Source organism: Hyperolius riggenbachi, chromosome 5 (assembly GCF_040937935.1).
Source record: "Hyperolius riggenbachi isolate aHypRig1 chromosome 5, aHypRig1.pri, whole genome shotgun sequence".
NCBI classification, from domain to species: Eukaryota; Metazoa; Chordata; class Amphibia; order Anura; family Hyperoliidae; genus Hyperolius; species Hyperolius riggenbachi.
The window spans coordinates 271,359,933-271,378,426 of NC_090650.1; the positions used below are offsets into that span (position 1 = coordinate 271,359,933).

Sequence of the window (18,494 nt, forward strand, 5' to 3'; positions counted from 1 at the left end):
GGCCCAAAAATTGGCCCAGAGTGGGGTTCTCGGTTTATACTAGAGTCACTACTTTAAATAACCCCCAGTGCCTCCCCGCCGCCACCCCCGGAGTGCTCCCTCTGCTACATGCAGGTGCATAATAGTGCGGAACGCAAGGCATAATGCTGCGGTCACCCCCGAGTCTCTTTCTACCTGCCCCCTCACCAGAGGGGAGCAAGATGCTGCCTTCGGCTTGCCATGGGCAGTTCTCTGTGCCACTGCTCAACAGAGAGCGCGATCTATGCTTTGGCTTCCCCCCTACTCCCTCCGCAGCATGCGGCATATGCAGTGAAGCCCATAGCGGAGCGTTCACTCACCCATCCACGCCGCAGTCTCGTATCTGACGTGCATCACCGCAGGATGTCATAGATATAAGATCAACAGGCGGCGTGGATGGGTGAATAAACGCTCCGCTATGCGCTGCATATGCCACCTGCCAGGCAGAGAGCAGCAGGGGGAAGCCAAAGATTAGTTTTCGCTCTGGTGAGCGGTGGCACAAAGAGCGGCCCGTGGGAAGCCAAAGGCAGCATCTTGCTCCCTTCTGGTGAGGGATCAGGTGGCAGGTAGAAAGAGACCCAGGAAGGTGACTGCACCATTATGCACCTGCGTGTGGAAGAGGGAGTACTCCAGGGTGACCTGCACTGCTGATAAAATTAATAAGCAGTGTTCTCCCCAGGCTTTTTTAGCTGGGTGCTCCACCTGGCTAATTTTGGTTATCCTCATCCTCCTCTTACGCTGTAAGCAGAGTTGCGCAGAGAAGCGCTGAACCTGCATTCTCCCCCGCTACTTTTTCATGCCACCCAGCTGGAAAAAAAAATTCTGGGGAGAACACCGATAAGTGTAAAATACCGACTATACATTTGTGTGCAGTGTGACATTTTTCTGGCATTAAGGGTCACATGAATGGCTGTATGATTAAATCACTTTAGATTTTATGCTTACTGTACATTTCAGTATGAGAGATGTTTGGCAGTATAATGGGATGATCCTGCTCGCATACTTTGCTGGACACTGCAGTTCTTCGCAACACAGTTCTGATTTATTCAAAAAAAAATATTCCAGGGCCAATTTCAACTTCTCTTTGGCAACTGGAGAGTAAAATCCTTGTCTTCCTGAGGTTATATTAGTGTACCGTATGTCTGAAGACTGAAGCTGCGTACACATATACGATGGTTCTTGGAGGCTGGTGGAGTGGAATTTCCTACCCCCAGCTTATACGCTGGTCAAAAATTTTATCTAGTTTTTTAAGGGAAAAGTTTGAAGTGGGCGGCGGGAAAATCGGCTTATACTCTAGTATATACGGTAACCTAAAGATAAACCCTAGCGTAATTTTTATTTTTTATTTTGAGGATGCTGGGAGCATAAGTCCTACCAGCAGTTCATAGAAAGGAAGATTGGAATAGTGTCCAGGCAGCTATGTATACATGTAAAAATGTAAAATCAATTGGAAATAGAAGGCCACATAGATCCTATACCAAAGAAAGCAGACTCCAATGAATGCCTATGCGAAATCTGCATCAGAAAAATCGTGTTTAGTGGAAACAGGCCCATAAGCATTCTTTGGAGTCAGTTTTTCTGCATTCAGAATCCGCGTAAAGTGGAAACAGGCCCTAAGGTTTGACTCTCTGTGAGGGCTGGTGCACACCTAAAAGCGCTAGTGCAATCGCAAACGTTCAGCATTTTTAGAAGTGATTCTTCTAAGGGCCCTTTTCCACTAGCGGCGTTTGCGATGCTGAATCGCAAAATCGCAAATCACTAGTGATTTTGAAATCGCTACGGTTTGCTTTTTAACATAGGAATCGCTGTAGGTAATTTCCACTACCGCGATTCGTTTTTGACTCAAACGCGATCGCACCGCGGAGTGATCTTTGCCGCGATTTTGCTATGCAGTGCATTGCATGGCAAAATCGTGAACGCAATCGCCGGGAAGTTTCCTGCACTTGCGATTCAGCAATCGCTAGCGTTTTAGCGCAAACGCTAGGGATTGCTAATGGAAAAGGGCCCTAAGCGATTCTAGGCATGTGCTTCGCTATTTTCTAGTTATGCCAAGAAATTTTTGGAGTGTAGCAATTGTTTATTTTTTTGTAGAGCTGGACGTGTACAGCTTAAAAAAAAGCGTTCTAGGTGTGCACCAGCCTTAAAGAGGAACTCCAGTGAAAATAAAAACAAAAAAAAGTGCTTCATTTTGACAATAATTGTGTATAAATGATTGTCAGCGTTTGCCCATTGTAAAATCTTTCCTCTCTCTAATTTACATTCTGACATTTATCACATGGTGACATTTTTACTGCTGGCAGGTGGTGTCAGTGGAAGGAGATGCTGTTTGCTTTTTTTGGCAGTTGGAAACCGCTGTAAACAGCAGTTATTTCCCACAATGCAATGAGGTTCACAGGCAGGAAACTGTCCGGACCATGGTCCTGACATCACACTGTGGGAGGGTTTTCACCACAATATTAGCCATACAGACTCCCCCCTCCCCCCCCCCCCCACACCCGGATGATCCGTTTGAGAAAAGAAAAAGGGGGTAGCAGATACTGATTGAGATGAAGTTCAATTCTTGGTTAGAGTGTTGTACTTGGAAAAAGGAAATGGTAGTTTATGACACATAATGCAATTCAGGGTTTCAAGTTATGACGACATGACTATTTGAATAAATAATAGTTTTTTTGGGTTTAAAAAATAAATGTTCATTCTTCATGGGGAAACAAAAAAGATCCTCTAAGAATAAGCCCTAACACATTGGTTGTGTAGGACTGGTGCTACGGGGATACAAGGATACATGAGGGATGGTGACATAGGTAAAGAAAGGGGACATGGAATGCAGGAAGGTTAGATAGGGCGGTGTGTGGGCAGAAGTGGTGACATGGGAAGGAAAGATAGTGGGGTTAAAGAGGGACGACAGACTATTGTCAGAAAAGGTGATGCTCACCCTTTGGTCACTACACCTATCGAGTGTAAGCTGCTACAACAACTCTACCATCAGAGCGGCCCAGCACCAGGATGGCATGCTTGATGAAGATGATTGTGCATGCAGTGTGAAGAGGAAAGACCACCACCAGCAAGGGCAGTTTCTGCATGGGGCAACACAGAAGGAGGAGACCACAGCCAGTAAGACCATAATCCCCACCCTCAGCTCACAAAATACCTGCCAGGCTTACTGTGTGCCTGCTGAGCCTGTCAAATTCTGCAAATCTCTGGGTAGGCTCAGATGCAGTGTCAGAGGACAATGCAGCCATCCTGATAGGATGCTGCCTTTCCATTGGATGGTGCCTTCCCATGGCCTGGGGCACCACAAGTCGGTTTCTCAAATAATGAAAGCAACGAGTGGTACATTTCTTTTGGGAAATTGTGAAATAAAGACTGCTGACATTAGCCATATAGTTCAGTTCAATGCATGGGCATATGTAGTGTAGCACAAAAGCTTTTTAAAGGGAACCTGAGGTGAGAGTGATTTGGAGGCTGCCATGCTGATTTTTTTTTAAATAATACCAATTGCCTGGCAGTCCTCGGCAGCATTTGTCAAGAACTGGACACATGGGGATGGTGGAGGATTCTGGGGCCCACATGCATTTCATTTTTTCTCCTAAGATTTCTACTAGGAGATAATTTTCATCTTCTCTTTAAAATAACTTTCCAGCACTTTTCAGCTGAAAAAGTACGGAAAAGTAGGTGAAAAGGTTATATCAAATTTATTTTAAGTATTTTCTTGCTTTCTGTAAAGGCATTTTATTGACAAGTTTAAAATCACCTAGGAGAAAACTCAGGAGAAAAATTGAATTGCATATGGGCCTGGGAGTCTCAGCTCCTGGGGCTGTTTATGCAAGCAGGTGATGCTGAAGATGCCTTTTCTTACTGTTGGCAGGAACTTGTTTCCTGTAGTGGAGGTTATAACCTGCTTAAAGAGTAACTGTCAGGCTGCAGAAGCTAATTTAAACCTCTATTCTCCTGTGTTAAACAGTTTAGAAGGAAGCTCAAAAGCCATTAGTGAAGATAAACATTTCAGTTACCTTTGATGTGTGCTTATCTTAAGGTCTGTTATAGACCCATAAAGACGCAAGCCGCAGCTAAACTGCAAAGCATTCTGGGGCCCTCCCCTCGGCTGCTAATGAGACGGTACAGGAGCTTCTAATCAGTCCAGCGCGAAGAGCACTGATAAATCTCCGGGGCAGAGTATACTGCAGGAGTCAGCTATTGTTCCTAGCCACATGGCTCATTAATATTCACTGCACACCGTGTTGTTCAAGAACGAGCTTATCTGTGATCAGAAGCAGGCAGGACATGACGACACATTTGGCTTCACAAACATGGAGCCTGCCATGAGCTGTCAGGAGCATCTATCTCTGCATATACTATATACAAATTCGGTGAAATCCAAACGTGGACAGTGAAATGCATATGTAATGTAAGTACAGCCAATCTTTAGCTACTGATATATGTGTTTATTTTCTCTGAGACCCTATACCTAACAGCTCCTCTTTAAGAAGCTTTTGTAAAACAATAACTATGGTGTTGCATGGAGTGGAACTATATGGTTAACACTCAGAAATTGTTTGTGTGATAACTGGGTGAATAAATGATTCATTCATTTATTCAAGTGATCACTCCACCCTACTCGGAAATGTAACATCGGCAGTTTTTTTAAAGTTGTGCCGAGGCTCTGGCCACCGCTAGCTGTGTTGCTGCGGCACACCCCCAGCTCAGGAGCCACGGCATATTTGTGGATGGGCCACTGCATCCCAAATCCTGCATCATTGTGAGAGAGCCTAGCTTGACAGGCTCTGTCTTTTTATACTGGAGGTATACTTTGAGGGAAGATTTTGTTTCCCTACTATTTCAGCGCTGGAAACGTTTAAATTAAGTTACAATTAGGTTGCACCCTAGTATTTTCTGTGAACCACTAAAGTCCATTCATACCTCTGAATTCAGACACACATTACATGTAGTTTCAGGTACAGGACAAAGCATATATGAAATGCAAGGTTGAGAATAGTTGAGGAGAGATGCACTTTCATTGGTCAGCATTTGCGATCAAACTTTATTCTAAATACCATAAATTACTATTGTTACGGTATATGTATAATGTATATGAAAAAAGTGCCAACCTACCAAGTTTAGCAGTTACAGACTGCAGATCTGCCAGTATAACAGGTACATGTTGTAGCTGTTCCTGCAGCTCCATTAGACCACCTCTTTTCTTCTCCCAGTGAGCAGACAGCATCACAACTTCGCTGTCCACCTGCTGATAAGAATCAGAACAAAGACGCCATGACAAATTCTGCAATGAGAAGCTTCTTAGACCTGCAGCAAATCAAAAACAAACTATTATTCACTTCAAAGATAATAATCCACGCAAATTTAGGCCTTGTTCACATTATAAATCGCCAGCGCTATTGCAAGCGCTGAGCAATTTTTTGAGCGCCTTTCTAAATGCTTTCAGGGCCCTTTTCCACTAGCAGTCGCTAGCGTTCGCTGAATCGCAATTCCGCCGTTTTCCCGACGTTTGCGGCCGCGATTTTGCTATGCTATGCACTGCATAGCAAAATCGCGGCAAAAGTCGCTCCGCGGCGCGATCGCGATCAAGTAAAAAACGAATCGCAGTAGTGGAAATGACCTACCGCGATTCCTATGTTAAAAAGCAAACCGTAGCGATTGTAAAATCGCTAGCGGTTTGCGGTTTTGCGATTCAGCTAGCGCTAGTGGAAAAGGGCCCTTAGGGCGATTTTTGCTTATAAAATCGCCTTAAGCGCTTTCGTATAATTTTTTTTTATACACTTCCTGACGTTAGGAAGTGAACGCTTTGCCACGGAAATTAACACGGTGTATTTATTCATTAGAAGCGCTCTAGAAATCGCTTTTCAAAGTGCTTTTTCAAGCACCTAGCGATTTCCCTATCCTTTCTATTGCATCACAAATGCTCTAAAAATGGTGCAGGAGCCGCGTTTGTGATTGGATAGAAAGCTCATCGCTCATGTGACAGCAATACTACACAAGCACTTTTAAAGCGATTTTAAAAATTGCCAGTGCTTAAAAAGCCCTTAAAGGAGAACTGTAGTGCGAGGTGTATGGAGGCTGCCATATTGATTTCCTTTTAAGCAATACCAGTTACCTGGCAGCCCTGCTGAGCTATCTGCCTGCAGAATCACACCAGGAACAAGCATGCAGCTAATCTTGTCATATCTGACAAAAATGTCAGAAACTTCTGATCTGCTGCATGCTTGTTCAGGGTCTATGGCTAAAAGTATTAGAGGCAGAGGATCAGCAGGATAGCCAGGCAACTGGTATTGCTTAAAGGGAAATCAATATGGCAGCTTCCATATACCTCTCACTACAGTTCTCCTTTAATATTCCAGCTCAGCGAACACTTGCACACAACCAGTATAATGAAGAATTGTGTCTATACTAGTCAATGCTACTTTCCTGAAAGTTTAAAGGGGCACTATGGCGAAAAATTGTAAAATTTAAAATTTGTACAAACATATACAAATAAGAAGTACATTTTTCCCAAAGTAAAATGAGCTATACATTACTTTTCTCCTATGTTGCTGTCACTTACAGTAGGTAGTAGAAATCTGAGAGAAGCGACAGGTTTTGGACTAGTACATCTCTTCATAGGGGATTCCCAGCAAGGCTTTTATTCTTTATAAAGATATTCCCTAAAAAGGATTTAAACAATGATGATGTCCAGCCTCCCTGCTCACTAGGCCTGAAAGATAAATCGAATTTAAATCGAAATCGCGATCACCAAGATCACAATTTCAGAATCGTCAAAGCGGCGAATATCGCAATCACATAATTTCCACATGGGGAAGTTTGAAGAAGCGCCTTCAAACTTTCCCAAAGTCCCAGTGCGTGCGGCACACAGCGTTGGACATACCTTCCATCCTCTATCGCGCTCTGCCGCCTCTTGTGCTTGCCAAAACTTCGGGTTCCTGTATGTCGCATGATATACAGGAAGTATGCCGTGCATTAGAGCCTGCAGGAGGCAAAGTGGATAGACTGGCATCGCTGGACTGGTGCTTGAAGCTATGTCCAGAACCGATGCAACTTGGGGGACAGAGAAGGCACAGAGAGAGACACAGGAGACACAGAGGGGGTACAGAGAGAAACAAAGTGGGCACAGAGACACAAAGGAGGCAAGAGAGAGACCCAGAGGAAGGCACAAGGGGAGACAGGGGGACAGAGGGGGAACAAACAGGCACAGAGGGGGGGGGGGGGGGGAGAAAGCTTGATTTGAAGGAAATCGTGAATCGAAATCGTAATTTTGGACAGAAATCGCTCAATTCAATTTTTTCCTAAAATCGTTCAGGCCTACTGCTCGCTACAGTTTTTTGGCAGTTGGACAGAGAAACTGCCATTCACTAAGTGCTTTTGAAAATAAATAAATCCCTGAGAATCTCCTATGAAGAAATGGACTAGTCCAAAACCTTCTGTCAGATTTCTATTACATACTGTAAGTGACAGCAACATAGGAGAAAAGCAATTTATGACTCATTTTACTCTGGAAAAACACTTCTTGTTTATGATTGCACATATTTTAAATTTTACAATTTTTTTCCCCTTTAACAAGTACTCTGCCTTTAATAATGTCTAAATCACTGATCAAAAAGGCGTATGCAGATCAGGCATTCTGTCTCCACACAGAAGGCGGAGTGTGCAGATCAGGCATTCTGTCTCCACACAGAAGGCGGAGTGTGCAGATCAGGCATTCTGTCTCCACACAGAAGGCGGAGTGTGCAGATCAGGCATTCTGTCTCCACACAGAAGGCGGAGTGTGCAGATCAGGCATTCTGTCTCCACACAGAAGGCGGAGTGTGCAGATCAGGCATTCTGTCTCCACACAGAAGGCGGAGTGTGCAGATCAGGCATTCTGTCTCCACACAGAAGGCGGAGTGTGCAGATCAGGTATTCTGTCTCCACACAGAAGGCGGAGTGTGCAGATCAGGTATTCTGTCTCCACACCGAAGGTGTAGTGTGCAGATCAGGTATTCTGTATCCACTGGCTCTATGCTTGTTGCAGGTACATTGCTCATACTGCAGAAGCCAAAAGATGATCATGGCAGTAAAGCAACTGGCATTATTGAAATGAAAAAAAAGATAGCAACCTCTACATTTCTTCATGTCAGGTTTGCTTTTCTGCGGATTTCCAAACAAACAAATACAGCATTACAATCAATCTTTACATTAACTACTGGAGAGAAATATTAAATGCAGTGTCATGTCAAATATATACCTTTTCTAAGCACCTTATTGCGTCTTCCCTAATTCTCATAATGGCAGACCTCTGCTACGAAGGGGAGGAGAAGAACTGAAGTACGACCAGGTTGTAAATTTTTTACCACATCTACGCAGTCTAAGGTTATACAGAAGAAATATACTTTTAGGTAGTTGTGAAGAAAACGCGGAAAAGCCGCCGCATAGACGCAGGATGAGGCGACTGTTTTCGCGGCTGGCATAGCGGAACGCGGAAAAACCGCTGCGTCTGACGCGGCGGTTTTGCGCGCACAGGCCTGCTACTGACGGCCTGACCAGGCGCGGGGAGGCCACCGCATGTGCAGATAGCGGTGCGTCCCACCCCGCATGCAGGCCAGCAGAGACATTGCAAAACGTGACTGGTGTGGCTGGGACTGATAGTCCACACAGGTTCAGAATGAGGCGCGCGCTGAGAGGCAGAGTTTATATGACAGCCAGAAGATGGTCAGCTGACCAAGCTGGTCAGCTGACATCTCCACCATTTTTTATTGGTCCAGCACTTAGGGTGGCGCTGGAGAGCGCTATAGTAATATATACTGGGTGCTGGTCATTCTCTGGTTGTCTGTCGTTGCGATCACTACGTGGTAGCACTCAGGCCTTGTCTGTTTGTGTTCTAGCATAGTTTCCAAAGATGTTGACATCAAGGAGTTCACACCTTAGCATTAGGAATATTGGTATTGTATTATTTGTTATGACCTTCTGCCTGCCTGACTATTCCTCTGAACTCTGATCTTGTACCTTGCTATTTCTGATATCCTGTTGCCAATCCCTGCTTGTTCCTGGACTCTGTACCTGCCTCCTGATTCTGTACCCTCGTTATTCTGATTCTCCGTTGCCTGACCCTGCCTGTTATTGGATTCCGTATCTGCCTTCTGATTCTGTACTTTATCTGTCTGTGTGTTGACGACCTGGCTTGGCCGACCTCGAGAACTAGCCTTACTGTTAGAGGCAGTTCCCAGATCTGTTAGTGACACCCGCTCATTGGTGTCCACTCACGCTCTGTCCTTCCCACATTCTGCTTAGCTCCTCCCCCGGGAGAGTCTAGGCTTACGGAAGGAGCATTCGTCTGTGCAGTATTCCTTACTGCCTCTGTACCTACTCCTTAGGTACAGTCCACTGTGTTACTGTTACACCCAATCACTCGTTATCTCAGGTGTCCAGAGGTTAGTAGATATATCTGATTATCGTGATACTGCAGATCACCAATAATCGGGTATATTCTGTATTCTCGGTGATACTGCAGTTCACCGGTAATCAGACCCTCTCTGTGTTACACCGATCATTACAGTAGTCCTTTTAGACTACAAAGTTAGACTGAAGCTGAACAAGATTGTATGGCATATGGTTTGTTCTTATGAGAGAAGAGACTACAGTCATGACTAGCGGGCCTATTTAGAGCCATCAGAATCACAGGACTTTCAGGAAAGATATTTCTCACAAACAGTAGATCACATATATTTAGTTTTTTGCCTGGAGTTCAGCGTATAAGTATCTACTCAGAACTGGAATATTCATTTTGGCTGACTGAATTTATTTTATCATGTCAAATAAATAAGCAGTTTATACCACTGATCCATCTTTGCTGCCAGAGGAAATAAGTTAAAGCCTACATGCAAATCAGAAGCTGAAACAGCCTACACAAACATTATCAGTGTAACAGAGTTCACACCTCAAACATTTTTGTTTGCATAGAAAAAAGGTAATATTCCAAAACTAAATGGTATTGTGAATTGAGAGCTTTCAGTGAAAGTGCAGACTGACACCTAGTGGTAAAAGACCTAACTGTATTGACTAGTGAAATATATACAAAACCGCCTCACTGGCTTGATTTACTTAGGTTCTACCAGGCTAGGAAAAAATCCTCCCCAAATCTAGCTTGGGCAAAAAAATACTGTCTGCAATTAAGTGGCAAATGTTTTCAATAAAAGGATGACGAAAGGTTAGTGAAATAGAAGTCACCCACCTTTAGGCTCATGCTTTCACATGCACTTTAGTTAATATTTTGTTTAATACATCCAAGAAATTTTTTTTTTTATAAAATAACACTGCAAATAATTGAGATCACGCAACTGCAGTTTTTAGCCAACCCTTCCACACTATAGTCCAGTCTAAACACATGTAAGTATTCTCAACATGTGATAGCAGGTAGTTATAATGTTTAATACATCTAGGCCAGGATTGTTTGATTATTTATGCTACACAGCCCAATAGAACCTTAATATGTGTGGTTTGAGCTAAAGAACCTTCCTACATCAAGCCTTACCATTTGTTCCAACACATGCTCTCTCTATTTAGACAAAGTCAGGAAAGTGAAGTGGGATGCAAGGTGAGAGGGGATATGGAGGCTGCCATATTTATTTCATTGTAAAAAATGCCAGTTGCCTGGACGCCCTGTTGATCTAGCATAAGTAGCTTCTGAATCAAAACCCCTGGAACAAGCATATGGCTAATCCAGTAAAAGCTGAGGCATGCTTGTTCAGGGTCTATGGCTAAAAGTATTAGAGACACAGGGATCAGGAGGTCAGCCAGGCAACTGGTATTGTTTAAAAGGAAATAAGTATGGCAGCCTCCATATCCCTATCACTCCAGGTTCCCTTATTAGAACCTCAAAAGTATTACAGCTTCTGGACAACAATGTAGAGAATTCAGAATTTGATGGACTTTTAGCACTTGTGGTAGCAATGCTTTAAAATGTGACCACCCTTACTCTTTAACATAGCAGCAGGGTACTCATAGTGGAACTGTGGCATACTGTACAACAAAGGTGCCCACATTTTTTCACCTTGTGAGCTACTTTAACCACTTCATGACATATATAGAGATATAGAGAGATAGAGATAGAGAGAGATATAGAGATATAGAGAGAGATAGAGATAGAGAGAGAGAGAGAGGAGATATAGAGAGAGGAGAGATATAGAGAGATGAGAGATATAGAGAGAGAGAGAGATATAGAGAGAGAGAGAGAGAGAAGAGATATAGAGAGAGAGAGAGAGAGATATAGAGAGAGATAGAGAGAGGAGGAGAGATATAGAGAGAGAGAGATATAGAGAGAGAGAGAGAGATGATAGAGAGAGAGAGAGAGATATAGAGAGAGAGAGAGAGAGAGAGATATATATATATATATATATATTATATTATATATATATTATATATAGAGAGAGAGAGAGAGGAGAGAGAGAGAGAGAGAGAGAGAGAGAGAGAGAGAGAGAGAGAGAGAGAGAGAGAGAGAGAGAGAGAGAGAGAGAGAGAGAGAGAGAGAGAGAGAGAGAGAGAAGAGAGAGAGAGAGAGAGAGAGAGAGAGAGAGAGAGAGAAGGAGAGAGAGAGAGAGAGAGAGAGAGAGAGAGAGAGATGAGAGAGAGAGAGAGAGAGAGAGAGAGGAGAATATAGAGAGAGGAGAGAGAGATATAGAGTAGAGAGAGAGAGAGAGAGAGGAGATAGAGAGAGATAGAGAGAGGAGAGAGATAGAGAGAGGAGATAGAGAGAGAGAGATAGAGACATAGAGAAGGAGAGAGATAGAGAGAGAGAGATGAGAGAGAGATAGAGAGAGAGGAGAAGAGTGGAGGTGGAGTAGAGAGAGAGAGATCACGAGGAAGAGAGATAGTAGAGAGATAGAGGAGTTTCTGCACCACATGGGCACTGCCCATCAACCCAAAGAAGACCACAAAGTGATGGTGTTCCAGAGAAAAAAATACTAAAAATTGCCCACCTCCTCATTTATATTAAATGGTGCCCACTGGAGACCACAAACAGTTACACCTACCTGGGGCTGGAAATTAACCAAACTGGGAGCTTTAAACAACCAGCAGTAGAGGCCCCTGAAGGAAAAAGCCTGCAGAACGTTTTATGCCATCAGAAGGCAACTTTACCACCTAAAACCACCGGTGAGAGTCTGGGTAAAGATATTCAACAGCATCATCACCCCAATCCTGCTCTATAGCAGTGAGGTATGGGGCCCGGTCACCTACCCTGACCAATCAAAATGGGACTCCAGCCCAACAGAAAATCTTCCATCTAGAGTTCTGCAAGTATCTTCTCCAAGTTCCATCGCAGCACTTCGAACTCAGCTTGCCGGGCAGAGCTAGGCAGATTCCCACTATGGCTGACTATCCAGCAGAGGGCGCTCTCATATTGGGCGCATATACAGAGCAGCAACCCCAGCACTTACCACCATAAAGCCTCACTGAGCCAGGGTGGGGAGGCCATACCCACGCTCTCTGAAACAAAACGTCAAGAGCCAGCCCAGCCAAGACCACCAACACAGGCTGACAAAAGCCCAAATAAAAGGAATGATAGAAAGCTGCAAGGACCGATACATAGAGGAATGGAGAAGTGACATAAAGAACTCCCAGAAACTCACTATCTACCAATCACTACAGAGGGAGTACACAATGGCCCCATATCTGGAGAGGATACACCACCACAAAGATAGACAGGCCTTGAGCCTGTACCGTTCTTGAGCGCCCACAAACTCTGGAGATAGAGACAGGACGACACAGACAGACATGCATGGAAGGCCCCGGGAGGAGAGACTGTGCAGGCAATGTGACCAGGGGGTCCTGGAGGATGAGGCCCACTTCCTGCTACACTGCAGCAAATATACACCGTTGAGGACCGCCCATTTCCAAAGACTCTCCGCCCACATTGCAGATTTCACCTCCACAGATGAGGAGAGGAAACTCTATATCATACTGGGGGAAGAGGAAGAAACTGTGCAAATAGCTGCCCGATATGTCACGGCCTGCCACCAACTGAGAGGAACATGATAACACATGGACTGTTATAACCCCATACTCCCCTCCCCTATGGACTGTATGCCTAAACCCCCCTCCCCTATGGGACTATATACCCCATCCCCCCCCATACCATCCCGTACATCCCCCTATGGACTGTATACCCATGTCCTTCCCTTATTCCCACAACCCCCCCCCCCCCCCCCCCCCACACGTTAATGTTCTATTTTGCTTTGGCAATGCTAAATGTATTTGGTCCTGCCAATAAAGCTTTTTTGGATTTGGATTTGGATTTGGATTTGGATAGATAGATAGATAGATAGATAGATAGATAGATAGATAGAGAGAGAGAGAGAGAGAGAGAGAGAGAGAGAGATAGAGATAGAGAGAGAGAGAGATAGAGATAGAGAGATAGAAAGAGAGATAGAGATAGAGAGAGAGAGATCGAGAGAGAGATAGAGAGATAGAGAGAGATAGAGATAGAGATATATATATATCCACTGTATTTGTGGAGAGTGCTCTACCAGTTTGTTCATAAATGTGGCACATGTGGTATCATTTTAACCGTGACAAGTTGTAGAATACATTTCGGAGCTTCTTAACCACCTTAGCGGTATGGACGAGCTCAGCTCGTCAATTACCGCCAGAGGGTGCCGCTCAGGCCCTGCTGGGGCCGATTTTGATGAAATAAAGAGCAGCACACGCAGCCGGCACTTTGCCAGCCGCGTGTGCTGCCCCGATCGCCGCCGCTCTGCGGCGATCCGCCACGAGCAGCGGCGAAAGAGGGTCCCCCCAGCCGCCTGAGCCCTGCGCAGCCGGAACAAATAGTTCCGGGCCAGCGCTAAGGGCTGGATCGGAGGCGGCTGACGTCAGGACGTCGGCTGACGTCCATGACGTCCACTTCCGCTCGTTCGCCATGGCGACGAAGTAAGCAAAACACGGAAGGCCGCTCATTGCGGCCTTCCGTGTTACTTTAGGCCGCCGGAGGCGATCAGAAGAACGCCTCCGGAGCGCCCTCTAGTGGGCTTTCAGTTGGCTGCATGAAATAGTTTTTTTTTTAATTTAAAAAAACCCTCCTGCAGCCGCCCTGGCGATCTTAATAGAACGCCAGGGTGGTTAAAGCTTAGATCCATGTGACATAAAAAATAGGTAGGGACAAACAAAAAACAGAAAAGTCAATTTCAAAATTTTGATCACACTTGGAAAAGTTGTAGGGAAACTACAAGAGATATATGTGGTAACATTTTAACCCTGAAAGGTAGTAGAATAAAGTTTAAGAGTTTAACCTCCCCGGCGTTCTATTGAGATCGCCAGGGAGGCTGCGGGAGGGTTTTTTTTTTAATTAAAAAAAAAACTATTTCATGCAGCCAACTGAAAGTTGCTGCATGAAAGCCCACTAGAGGGCGCTCCGGAGGCGTTCTTCCGATCGCCTCCGGCGCCCATAATAAACAAGGAAGGCCGCCAATGATCGGCCTTCCTTGTTTTGCTTAGATCGTCGCCATGGCGACGAGCGGGAGTGACGTCATGGACGTCAGCCGACGTCCTGACGTCAGCCGCCTCCGATCCAGCCCTTAGCGCTGGCCGGAACTTTTTGTTCCGGCTGCGCAGGGCTCAAGGCGGCTAGGGGGGCCCTCTTTCGCCGCTGCTCGCGGCGAATCGCCGCAGAGCGGCGGCGATCAGGCAGCACACGCGGCTGGCTAAAGTGCCGGCTGCGTGTGCTGCACTTTATTTGATAAAAATCGGGCCCAGCAGGGCCTGAGCGGCAGCCTCCGGCGGTGATGGACGAGCTGAGCTCGTCCATTACCGCTCAGGAGGTTAAGGCTGGTTTCACAGTGGGACGTTACAGGCGCATGTTAGAGCAGCCTGTAACGCACCCCAACGCACAGCAATGAAAAATCAATGGGCTGTTCACAGTGCCCATGTTGCACGTCTACATAACGTACTGCATGCAGTACTTAACACGCGGCTAAGCCGCGTTAGACGGTTTGCACATGCTCAGTAGGGTTTTTTTTTTTTCAATTTATGGGCGGAGAGGAGGCGGGGAGAGGCCACTACGTAGCCAGGCACATGGCTACTTATTATTCACTGCACTTGCAGTGTTTACATCCTGAAGCGGCCGCGGATTGGCTGGCGGGACCACGTGATGCGGAGAGCTCCGCTCACGTGGTCTCCGCAGTGCCTCCAACAGAGCAGGTGCACCAAGAGCTGCTTGTAACGCAGCTCTTGGTAGCGTCCTGCTCCAACACCACCAGGCGTTGCGTTAGGGGCACGTTATGCGACCATAACGTCCCCTAAAACGCAACGTCCCACTGTGAAACCAGCCTTAAGGTTGAGACCCATGTCTTGTGTATTCTTTTTAGTCAAACTGAATCAAAAGCAATTACATTTTTGCATATTCCGTACCAAAATAGAAATTAAAACAAAGTTACAGAATATAAAAGAAAAAAACATTTTTACCTTAGGAACTTGGCTATTTAAATATGAATGCCACAAGGGTATATTACTATTTTGCAAATAAGGTCTTGTAATTGATAGTGTACAATGAGAAAACTAAAAAACAGAAAATAGACTAATTTCCAAATACAATATTGTCACCATACATTGTGCTAGGAATATAATCTAAATGTTTTAACCAGGATGGATAAGCAAATAAAAACGTGTGGTTTTAACTTATAGTTAGCACTGTTTATTGTAAAGCTATACTGGATGCAAATGGAGAAATAGTGTGTTTATTCTATTTTTTCACTTATTTTCCCTTTAAAATGCATAGAAAATAAGGTAATTACGAAACAAAATGATTACATGCAAAAAGCATAATTTGTCCTGAAAAAAGCCAATATTTAGATCATTTAGGTGTGATAAAGTTATTGGCAAACGAATGGGATCAGCGCTGATATGTAAAAATTGCTCTCAACCTGAAGTGGTTAAAAAATTAGCAAGTCAAAATGATCTACCTATGTGCAATTTTAGGAGCACACTTGTGTATACAGAATGGAAATTGTAGTGCAGTCGAGATCTACAATGCAGTCCTTGTGATCTACCGGTAGAACGCGATATACCTAATGGGCACCCCTGCTGTACAAAACGGTCAAAAGCACATCACGCTTTTCAGTGGCTACCGCATTACTCACCAACCATGTATTTCATGTGTCAAACTCCGTGCCATAAAACGTGGCCCATGTGGCGACTCATGCTCCACCCCCTTCCGTGCTCTTCCCATTACCAATAACTGAGCATAACATTGAGCATAGCCATGCTCTATCTACATGGCTCTAGCTTCACCCACTTGTATTCTTCACATCGAAGCGCTGATTGTGTTCTCACCCTTGCTGTTCACACTCTCGTCATTTTCAAGGTGTGCTGTGCGCGGACATGCTTTTGCTCTGCCCACTCCTGTTGTCCCAGAGGGGCCAGGAAAGACCCTGACAACCAGGGGGAAGCATGGGTGAGAACTGGAGGCTATGGGAAGCATGGGGGAACAGTGTGAGGAGACAAGGGACCAGGCGCTGGTAAGTAGGTAGCGTGAGGCTTTGCTCTGCCACTCCAGCATTAGATATGGGATGGATAGCTCTGCTAGTGTCTTGCGCACGTGGCTATTCATATTAGGGATGCACACAATCTCTGGCTGCTAGAATATACAGCCCACTGCATCAGGTGAGATTATTCCTCTTGCCCTCAGGCCACCTATACCAGCACTCCATAAATGCTGTCCTTTTTGTCTTTTTTCTTTACACGTCTCCAAATATAAGAAAAAGACAAAAAGGACAGTGCAAAAGAAAAATACAAGCAGCACAAGATACTGACAGAGCCAACCATCCCGTATCTAATGTTGCAGCAGAGCGAAGCGCTACCTACCACCCCCATCCCTGGCGTTAAGTGGGACGCACACAATCTACCACCCACCCGGCCCCCGGCATTAAGTGGGACGCACACAGTCTACCACCGCTCAGCTCCCGGCATTAAGGGGGAGGCACACAATCTCTTGGTATTATAATAAACAGCCAGCTTTATTTAAAAACGGGAAAAAATGAATTGTTGAATGACATAAAATGTTACACTTGTCAAAAAATGTATTATGTTCCTCAGATATGGTTCTGTTAGAGTACAGACAGCAACTTGACCTAACACATACAGACCTTGCAAGGCTGCTGGACTGTGCAGCGGGGTAATGAGAAGTCACCACCGTGAGCTTCTTTTGTAGTATTTACATTTATTACTTTAGGCAATGGTTTTATTTTGCGTATGATCTGGGTAACAGAAGAAGAAGATTGAAAACGTCTTAAAGGCCACTAAGTTTTTTGCAACCCAACCAAAACCAACAAAGCCTCTAGAAAATGTCAGGACTTAGCAACACCTTTAATAGAATTAGGAATTCAGGGAGGGGGAGAAAATGTAAGGGCAACACCAGAGAGAAAAAAGAACAAAAAAAATAAAAACTTAAATTTCCACTTAATCTGTATCTCACATAATGGAGGTTGACTTTGGGCAAAAGTCAAATTTTCAGACAGTAAGAGTCAGGCTTGCTGCGACATTCCTTGCTATAACCTTCCCCCCTTTTTCCCACCCCATTCACTCCTCTTAAGGTATGTGGAAGAGGAGGGAGAGGGAGGGAAATAGGCAGCACGTAACATTTTTCATGGCATGGTTAAAGCGGACAACACAAACCAAATTAGAGCTATAGTTCCATGCATATTGTGATGCACGGGACATACTACAAACGATTATGTCTCCAATGGGCTGGAAAACTACTTGTGCATACAAGGAAAGAAGCCCAGTAATAAGACTAATAATATTCAATCACAACTCCTATCATCTCCATACAATGCAGAAAAAAATCTTTATTTGGGACTTATCCATACAGATACGACAAATAATTAAAAACAATGCTAAAACCCCTTTCTTAATCCAATTGTAATTGGAAATCACTATAGCAGCAGAAAAAAGTAAAGTGACACAGTGTCTGTACAGTAGTGGTTGTGCAAAAGGAAATTGCACAGCGCTACAATAATTGTGCAAACTCACAGAAGTGTATAAACAAATAAAATTGACCATCTACCTACAATAAAAAAATCTTTTAAATACAAAAATATGTATCAAAATGTATGCTCGATTAATATATTCCCACACAGGGAGATGTGCAAAATGTGTGAATCAAAGTGCTATAATGTAAACTGTGCACAGAAATGAATTACCAAGATGCTGTTGCAAAACACAATCAAAGTACAAAAATAGTTATACAAAGTGTACGCTAGTGCTAGTGCTTACCAAGTTAAGATGACTGCTGCATATGGAGAGAAGGGGGGGAGACGCCTTGCGCGTTCGCAGCGTGCGGCTGCTTCTATGGAGGACCTTTTGCACAACCACCACTGTACAGACACTGTGTCACTTTTGTGACTTTTTTCTGCTGCTATAATGATTTCCAATTACAATTGGATTAAGAAAGGGGTTTTAGCATTGTTTTTAATTATTTGTCATATCTGTAAGGATAAGTT

At 44.5% G+C, this 18,494-nt stretch overlaps 1 protein-coding gene across 2 annotated transcripts in view; it reads right to left on the reverse strand.

Moving 5' to 3' along the window:
- The window catches only part of DTNBP1 (dystrobrevin binding protein 1), a 224,233-nt gene that overhangs the window by 179,837 nt on the left and 25,902 nt on the right, over nucleotides 1-18,494 (reverse strand). Inside the window, exon 5 of one of the 2 annotated variants that reach the window (XM_068236931.1) lies at nucleotides 5,128-5,257. In XM_068236931.1, coding sequence (XP_068093032.1) covers nucleotides 5,128-5,257 — 130 coding nt within the window. Of the gene's footprint in view, nucleotides 1-5,127; nucleotides 5,261-18,494 lie in introns of both variants that reach the window. The other variant, XM_068236930.1, reaches the window with a different exon arrangement.